The sequence below is a fragment of the Crocodylus porosus genome, unplaced genomic scaffold (genome assembly GCF_001723895.1).
Source record: "Crocodylus porosus isolate Cpor-Errol unplaced genomic scaffold, CroPor_comp1, whole genome shotgun sequence".
NCBI classification, from domain to species: domain Eukaryota; kingdom Metazoa; phylum Chordata; order Crocodylia; family Crocodylidae; genus Crocodylus; species Crocodylus porosus.
Window position 1 is genome coordinate 51,057,738 of NW_017728950.1, and position 9,392 is coordinate 51,067,129.

Below are 9,392 nucleotides of genomic sequence, written 5' to 3' on the forward strand. Positions count from 1 at the left end.
TCTGAAATCAAACTCTCCTTTTCAAAAATTACCCCACCAAGACACAAGCTGAGCAGCATCGGAAGGACTGCTGATTGTAACAACCAAACAGCCATAGCAGTAGATCCACCGATCCAGATCACCAAATTCATCCTGGTGAAGGCCAGCTTTAGTTGAAAGTCCCAGGATCAACATAAGGGTAAGCAAGGAACTCTCCCAGTTTGTTGCCTTCTGCATCATAATGGAGCATTCGGAAACAAACATCACAGAAGAAGCAGGGGTCCTCTGGAGCAAGACTGTCCTCATTGGTCACCCATCTGTAGGTTTCAAAGTACAGGTGTTTCATATTACTGGTTTCATATCTAGCAGGTACAGGAAACACACCCAAGAAAAACCTATTCTTAGACGGATTGCATTTAATACCTATAAATACAGGGATATATAAAATACACAGTAATCAACTGGCTAATTTAATTATCACTGCCGTCATATTCATGCCACTCCTAGAGGCAAAGCTCTTCTCCAAAGACAGGTTTCCCAAACACCCACTCACCAGCTACACTCTGCAGCAACATGTAGTAGGGATTTCTTGGGTCTATCCTGCTATTAGCACAACTCTGATTATTCAGATTATAATATGAAACTCCTGCTTCCTGCCAAACAACTTAAGGAACAACAGTTAAAGCTCCATGTTCCCCTATTCTCCACCCTATGACTTAAACAAGTGGTTCTCAAACTTTTTAGATTTAGGGCACCCCTCCATAACTTTTTAAAATTTACTGTCACCCCAGGTGAAAACCACTGTTATACTGCTTCACCTTAGCTTAATAGTTCTCAACTGGGGCCCTGCCACCACTGCTGTCAGGTAAAAGTGCCCCATGTGCCTCATGCATAGTCAGGCTGAGACAGCAACACCCAATAGCTTCCCCCCCCGCAGTTGAGAACCACTGCTTTAGACAGAAAACAGATTCCTGAGTAATCTGAACAGCCTGAGCAACCACCAAATTCATTCAGAAACCTGGCAAATAACTGAGCAGGGAGATACAATTACATGAAAAACAGTCTGATCACAGGCACTGGTATTTAATGTTGCTCTTAAAGAGTTGATGGCTTTCCCCCAGTATTATTAGCATGAAGATTTAGTAGGTTCTAAGCTGTCTTACTATTACACAGAGGCATTAGTAAGTTTTCATTATTATTCGTTAATTAAAAAGCAGAGTTTGCAACAATGTTAATTACTGACTGATCACTTCTGAATTTGTTTCAACTCAGGAACACACACACACACACACACACCCCCTCCCCCCACTTTCTTTTAAATCATAGGCTGAAATGAGTCAGGCAAAACAGAAGATTACCAAAAGGAGGGTATTAGTTACAGGAGAAGTTGACACCACTGGCACCATCAGAGTAAAGTGGAGGCAGCCGACTAATAATTTTCTTTATGATAGTCTTTAAATGCCCCAACAGATAAAGTCCCCTAGTGACTACAGACACTGCTATTTCAGCATAGAACAGAACATACACAATATGCACTCAATCAACATCTCCCACCTAAGTGCTAGTCCTGGATTTAAACTTAATGTCACTGGAGACTATCACCTTTGACACTGCTTTCCCCATCCTTTCTTCTCCCTACATAGATTCTTTAGCTCCACACTTATGCTCAGGCATCTCTAATAGTAGATCCAGGGAGTGCAGTGGTGTATTTTTGGATTGTGCCAGGAGCAGCAACAGGGATTTTTTGAAGTCCCAAATCAGGTAAAAATACCACCCACCCCGTTCTTGGCACCTTCTCCCTTCCCCTCAGTCCTCAGCAACACAGGCACCCCACCACTGCTGCTGATCACGGTCTCCAGCTGACATGGGGAACTCCAGAGCTCTCCTGCCTGCTTCATCTGGAAACAGCAGCAGCAACAGCGGCAGCAGGAGGATTCCTCCTATCCACCTAGGACCCCGTGTGTTCCCTGCCAGCCCAGGAGCAAAACACCAGCAAACTTCTCACTGCCATCCTCTGCCGAGCCCAGCTGCATGGCCTCTGGAGAACATGCCTGCTGGAATGAATTGGAGAGCTGTGATTTGAAAGGGTTGTGTATGGAAGGGCTACAGAGCCACTACAGCCAGGCTCAGCACGGTACACTGGCACAGCAGTAGCAGATGGGTTTGGCACAGCAGCAGTGGATGGGTTCCCCTGCCCTGAGTGAGTTGGCAAGGGAACACCTGGGGTGGGGGGGGTGGAAATCAGGCAGAAAGGAGAATCCCATCCACTGCCTCCACTACTGCCTCAGCCCAGGGGCTCAGAAACTTCTCTGGAGCCATTCCCAATCAGCCTGGGACAGCATCAGTAGTGGGTTTGGGAGGGGGTGAATGGAAGGGATGGGGACGTGCAGCTGAGGGTAGAGGGGAAGGGACAGGGTGCCAAGTGTGCAGGGGATGGTGGATGGGATTCTTAACTGATTTGGGGCTTATAAATAAATGAGTTGCTGCTGCTCTTGTAATATGGTCTGCCTGTCTGGGAGCAGGGGGAACTGGGAGCTGCATTGCAGTTCCCCCTGCAGTGCCCATTGCTGCTCCTGCACCCTGTCTTCACAAACTCCTGGATCACCCAGGGGCATCTCACATGATTATAAGCCCTATTTTCAAAATGGCATCCAGGGAGCTCAACTAAAAGTGCTGGGATGGACTGTCCCAGCAAGATGGATGCTGGCATTCTATCCTAAGTGAGCTTAAATCAAGCCCCTGAAGATATAAGACCACAGTTCTTGTGCCAGAGTGGGAAAAGGGGCATGAACTTGTTTTTGAGAACAACCACACCAAATTTTCTTGAAACACAAGAATCTATACCTTGTTCTTGGGACTAGTTTATTTTCCTGCTACAAAGATTTATATAATGACAATAGATGAGTTTTGTCCTACCACCAAATGAATGACTCCCTCTCAGCTCTCTAACTTAACTACTCAACCAGTAAAGCCTGGTTATGGTATTTCAGGAGATCAATTCATGCACAGGGTAGAAAACAAAAGACGTACATTTGTCTATGTGGAACCAAAAAGGAATCCTACTAGGGGTGCATGGACAAAAACATCAGACTCCCAGGAGAAGCCATATTTTAATATTTTAACATTTAACAACAATTACTATTCTCAACCTTCCTATATTACTCTAAATGTATGCTTTACTCCCTTCCTCTGTAATCATACCACCCCCCCAATATATTGGATTTAAGAAATATTGCATATTTCCCCTGAGAAGAGGGAGGGAATACCATGTTCCATTTTTGTAATACTGATTCTACACACTTAGCAGAAAAACCCTCTCCAAAGATTTGGCACCACTATGATTTCAACTCTTTTGACTGTTCTATAAGAGGTTTCCCTGGCATCTGTTCGTTTATGAGATGGGCATATTATAAGGACTGTAGAACACATTTTTCACAAAGAACAAAATCAAAAAGCACATGAAGTTATGCACTGAGAATCATGCTGGGTTGTACTATTAATAGCTTGAACTACTTATAATCACAGACGATTAAAAAAAAGTCATGTGTGCACGCACGCACACACACACTATATAAAAAGCAACCAGACTTCCACAAATAGAAGCTTTGGTGGGGTGAAGCAACCTGGCTAACCAAATAAGTTTGATCACTTACCTGGCTATATACATTTTACACACAAAGCATTTTCTGGTATACAGCCAAGGCTTCTTGATTAGCAGGGGATAACGAGTCCTGTCCAGACAATCATCACGATGAATAAGCCTCACAGAAAGAAGGAGAGAATAAGACTTAACTATATTGCAAAATATCCCCCCAGATACTGATGTAAAAAGATGGCACTTAACATGATTTAAAGGCCAGTTTAAGTTAGGATAAATCATATTCAATGTGGCTTAACACAAATGTAAACCGTAAAACAATACCAACTGCAACACACTGGAGATTTGTTCGCTATGTTTACTAGTACTTTATATTAGTCATGCGACCCCTTTTCCTAGGATGTTCAGAGTGCCATGAAAGCCCTAAGTGCAGCAGGCTCAAAAAAGACAAGTTGTTTTTTGGTTCCAGCTACAGAAGAAGTAGAAACGAAAGAGCGTTTCTACCTTCTTCCACTGAGGAGACCTATGATGGATGACCACAAGTAGCTGAGTACAAGGTGCCCAACTTTTCCCAGGATCAGGCTGTTTAAACGAATGCTAGTGAGATACAGGGGGGGGAGAGAAAGAAGTGGAGAATATGGGGCAATGCAATATCAGAGGGAAGGGAAGTGGGAGAAGGGGCATCTCCTTTCTGCTGCAGAGAATTAGGCACAGAACCTTTTCCTAAGTGTATTCTCCATGACACAAACTGTACGAGGTGTTCTACTAGAGAGGAGGTTAGGAAAGGCAAAGCACTTACATAACTACATGAACACTCATAAATTGTAGTAACTTACCTTATGTCTGTGACGGTAACAATGTGTTCACAATCACCTTGGTGACAGTACAGATATGGAAAACCAATTTTGAGGGACAAGTCATTGAAGGTATAACCTTCCATATTAACAGCCTGAAGATTCCCATAGCCTCTGTCATGAGATTTTGACCACTCAATTATTGTTCTAAAATGAGGAAAAGAGTGTCAGCATTGTTATACAAGAACCTGGGTTTAGTAAATCTTTTCCCTCACATGTTCAAGAAATTAATGGTATAACAAAACAGTAAGCCAGCCACAAAAATAATCCATGAAAGACGTATAGTACTACTGTGGCTGGTTTCCATCACATCTTAAACTGAATATGGTGTAGGGTAGCGACAAGCCAGAGCAGTTCTAGACCCTGTGTGGTCCTGGGACTGGGAGTAACAATCAGCCGATTGTGGGTCCGAGCCCTAGGACCACCCCAGTTCACATAGGCAGCCCGGCTTTCAATTTGCCACTGCAGAAGGGGCCTTGGCAAGCAGTAATAGTACCACTGGATCTGAACACATGGCAAGGCAGGAGGTGCGATTGTTGGGATCAGAGATCAGATCCCATTATGCCATTAAATAAACGTGGGCCGTGACAACATGCATTAGAAATAGTTTAGTTTATAACTGATGTAATTGTATTAGGTTCCTTAGATGTAAAAACAAAGCAGCCCTATCAATGAAAACCATAAAGAAGGTAACAAGAAAAAACAGAATGATGAAAAACAACATTTCATAGTAGTGAAAGGAAGATACAGAATCCCCCCTTCCAGAAGTGTAACTTTCACCAAAACATAATTCCCAACTAATTGACACCTTCCACATCCACAAGGGAACTGGTTCAGTCCCGTTTCAAAGGTTTCAGTGACGCAAAGAAATCTGAACACAGCCAATTAAAACATTTAATGAGCAATTCATGTCTGGGGTCATAAACCTGAGGAGAATGAAGGATCTGAGACACTGTACAACCCACAAGAGCTGAGAGATCTTGCGATCTGGCCTACATCCATCCATTCTTTTTCCTCAGATAAGACACCTTTTAGCAGATGCTATTAATGGGCCATTTTTAAATCTATTCCAGGCCAAACTGTAACTACCCAGCCTTTCCCTTTCACAGCTGCCAACTGCCAATAAGTAAATCAACCCCCACTGCTACCATGTTAGAGGTGCAAGAGAATTTCCACCAGCGCTGGAAAAGGGTATGGACAAAGAGAGAAATGAGGGACCTTCCCTTTTTTCAGAAAACTTGAATGTAAGGAGCAGGCAGAGGAAAATAAGTCAGTCAATACTGAATGGAACAAGTCCGATATACTTTCACCCAGCTATTAAAAGTTCCTGCTTCAGAAACACACCAGATCATCAGGAGACCTGGTCAAACTTTCCTTCTCCCCAAGAAGAGTTCCCTCCAAAACAAGATCTATGAATACTATACCTGCTCAGATCTCTGCACTCTGGATGCCTTTTATCATTGTAAAAAACTCCTTCAAAATAAAAGAAGGCAGCTTTGTACAGATCCTTGGATAGAGAGAAAAGTGAGGATTTAATAATACAAAACAATACATTAACATGCCAGAAACCTTGCAAAATGAACCCTATGAGGAAAACATAGGCTTTCATAGGCAGTCTGTGTACATAGAGGTTTATTGAGTCATAGCATACTGTCAGTTTTTGCCCTGATCAACCTTACTGGTTTCAGCTTAAACACAGATGAAATAATGTGGCTTCTTTTACTGTCCGTGGCTATGCAGTATTACTCTCCTAAGGACATGCTGATCTTACTCATACATATTCTCTCTTCTTTCTTCCCTCCCTTATGCCATTGATCCCTATTTTTTAAAAATCAGGAGCATCATTCCATGGCATTTAGGCAAAATTTTGCTGCAAAGTACTGAGGAAAAAAACAAAACAAAAAACAAAAAAACAAAAAACAGCAAGGTCAAAGAAAACTAGGCAGCAAGGTGCACTGTTCCTCAGGATGACAATTCTGTTGTAATCCTGCATCAAAACACAAACTAGAGGCGGTCATGTGGCAAGAACAAATGCTCACATCTACAAAAAACAAGACAGATGTTCTGTTTTAGAAGGTCAAAGCATCCCCCTACCCCTTTTGGAGACTCAGAAGAGATCCAACATTCCAAAAAATGCCCTCTTTAAGCTTGGAATTGCATGATTTGTTACACAGAGACAGGTCATCTCAACCAAACATGTCCCTACCAAAATAATTAACACTGTATGATCTTCATATCAGCATGACCTGGGCACAGAATTCTACATCAAGAAATTACTGAAGCTATCCACTAAGTAGCCATTATTCATGCAAGGTTATATATAAAATATATCTTCTCTCCCCCCTTCTCTCCCACAACACGAAAGGGTAAGTATATCCCTCTTATGAAACTCTCTTTGTATCATCAAGGAAGGAACAATGCTGGGGTGGAGGGAAGGGAAGCACAATAACCAAGAGTCACTTTCATCTCCACTGCTTTTACCATGACATTTAAAGGACTGTTCTTGTTTATAAAGCTAAAAGGAGAGGCAAACAGTATTTCTTCAAATGAAAAAAAACTCATTTTAATCGTCTTTATATCAGAACTTGAAGCAATAGGAAAAAGACCAGATGAACTTAACAAATATAGACCTACATGTTGTCAAAGGACCTACAGATGGTCCGTTTTTCTCACATGTACACATCAGGTTTTACATAATATAAAGTAACTGTGGGAACCTATTACTTAGTTAAGACAAACACTGACTGACTACTAGAAAACGCCAACAATTACAAGTTATTTAAATAATATCCACAAGTTTCTCCAAAAAGGAAGTAATTTGAGGGCAGACAGAGAATAGAAGAAACTTTCACCTATATTCAAGAACTTTAAAACACTGAACTGCTTTTTCCCCACACTTCTTCTCCCCTACCTCCCCACCTTTAAAAGGTGCACGGTGTTTTGTTTTTTTTTTATTATTTTTAAATGCTACAGGATAGCCTATCCACTTCAGAGCCAAGGGCCAGCTAGCTTTATACAGGTACCCAGCCCCATGTGACAGCTCTCAGGTATTCCCTATGCCAGGGGTTCCCAAAGTTTTTATGCCATAGCTCAGCAAACCGTGGCCCGGCAGTCACAGCTGACTGCGGCCAGAATTTCCAGCCAGCAGACAGGTCATGATACACCACCCCTGGGGTATCCCTGCGCTGCTGCGGGCTCTGCAGAAGGAGCCACGGCCTCTCCTCCCAGCTCTGGGGGGCCGCAGTTTGCTGGTCTGCAGCCACTTCTGGTCCAGCAGCCGACTGTGTTGTGGACCAGCAGCCAACATGCTGCAGCCCGGCACCGGACCACAGCCCAGGGATTGAGAACCCCTGCCCTATACAGCCTGTTGAAGAATAAAACTGTACCCTGAAAGAGACTTAGGATTCCAGACAGCAAGTCCTTCTTTGACCAGGGAAACAGGCCGACTGCCTTATGGGTAGACAAGCACTCAAAGCAGAAAAAAAAAAGTGAGAGGATGCTTTAGAACATTAGCTGAACTCCATATGGAAACGTCTTAGAATTTAACACTTCTGTAAAGAAGCTTTCTGTTTAGGAACACATCTTACATATGTTGTGCATCAGTATACTATACACACACACGGTGTATACACAGTTTTACTGTAACAAAAGGAAATTGCAAATGCAAAGCATGAGCCTCCCCTTATTTTTAACTGCAACATAAAATAAGAGAGCTGATTTTTCCCTCTGGAATCTGCTGACTTTGGGCAATTAACTTGAGCTGAAATTATTCTGTACTTAGAAGCATGAGGTGCTTCACACTACCCAATACCATGAAAACCTGATTGTCTTTACAGCATCCATGCATCTCAAGGTACCTGACAAAAATCAGTAAACATCATGTGCAAGTATATCCTAGTATCCCTACCACGACATCCAAACATTAACAAAACTGTGTAATCCTAATTCAGTAAGAACAATCTGAAATCTCTCCACCCTTCCCTCTAATTACCCTGCACGTTTTACACTTTGCTGGCTATCAGCCATTAACATAAGCGAATGGACAAAGCTACCATTGTGAAAATGCAAAGACCAAGTTTTTGAAGCTGTGCAATCAGGGTGGTGATGGCTGGCCTGTTAGGGATTCTGTGCAATTCTGTCATTCTATTTTGTCACCAAAATCCTGCTGCAGAAAGTGCCTTGCCTACAGACTCTCTAGGGGGATTCATTCAGTCACAGCATTTTACTGCAGGAGCTGCCACGGACAATCCAGAGACAATCCAGATCCTCAAGAGAGCTTACAATCTTAATACAGAAGTCAGAGAAAGGGTGGAAGAATGCTGGAGGGAGTACTGTTAAAAGCATTTTAAAGGTTAGGATCAAAAGGGTGAAGGGACTGCACAAGCATTATGTAAGAAGGTTGCAGGAGAGCCCAGAACTGAATTCAGGTATCCAGAATCCCAATTCAGTAGCTAAAATACATAACCACTTTTCTTCATTACACACATTAAGCTTTTGTTACACTTTAAGCTGTCAAAAATATAGCAAACCAGGAGTCACTCTACCAAAAAACAGGGAATTTAGAAAAGAAAATGGTTCCTTGTTCAGCCTGGGGTCAGAAAGGAGAGGGCATTACATAAGGTAGATAGAAGAAAGTGAACTTCTGGCTAAAACCAGCAGGCTGTTGTAATTCCAATGTCAGTGTAAAAAAGGACATTACCACATCATCCAACCCTGTTCAAACCAGGTCATTTTGGCAAAGAGCTGAACACAGCTGAGCTTACTCACATTTTGGAACAGCGATTCTCAAGCAGGTTGCCTTGAGATCCTTTTGAGAGTGATTCAAGGTACCACAGAATCTTAGCACTTTTAGGTATGTAAACATGATTTGCAAGATAAACTCAGAGATTTCAAGTAGAAATCCATTGTTGTGGTCTTTCCAACAGAAAAAAGCTGTATTACTTTTCTATAGGCAAAAAAAA

General features: G+C 42.4%; 1 protein-coding gene across 1 annotated transcript in view; it reads right to left on the minus strand.

The window, feature by feature from the left end:
• Positions 1-9,392, minus strand: part of SNAPC3 (small nuclear RNA activating complex polypeptide 3) — a 24,384-nt gene continuing 14,992 nt past the window's right edge. The window contains exons 4-7 of the mRNA XM_019554737.1: positions 5,856-6,047; positions 4,414-4,578; positions 3,633-3,740; positions 1-296 (exon numbers count right to left, since the gene is read on the minus strand). Coding sequence (XP_019410282.1) covers positions 149-296; positions 3,633-3,740; positions 4,414-4,578; positions 5,856-6,047 — 613 coding nt within the window. The 3' untranslated portion in view covers positions 1-148. The remainder of the gene's footprint in view (positions 297-3,632; positions 3,741-4,413; positions 4,579-5,855; positions 6,048-9,392) is intronic.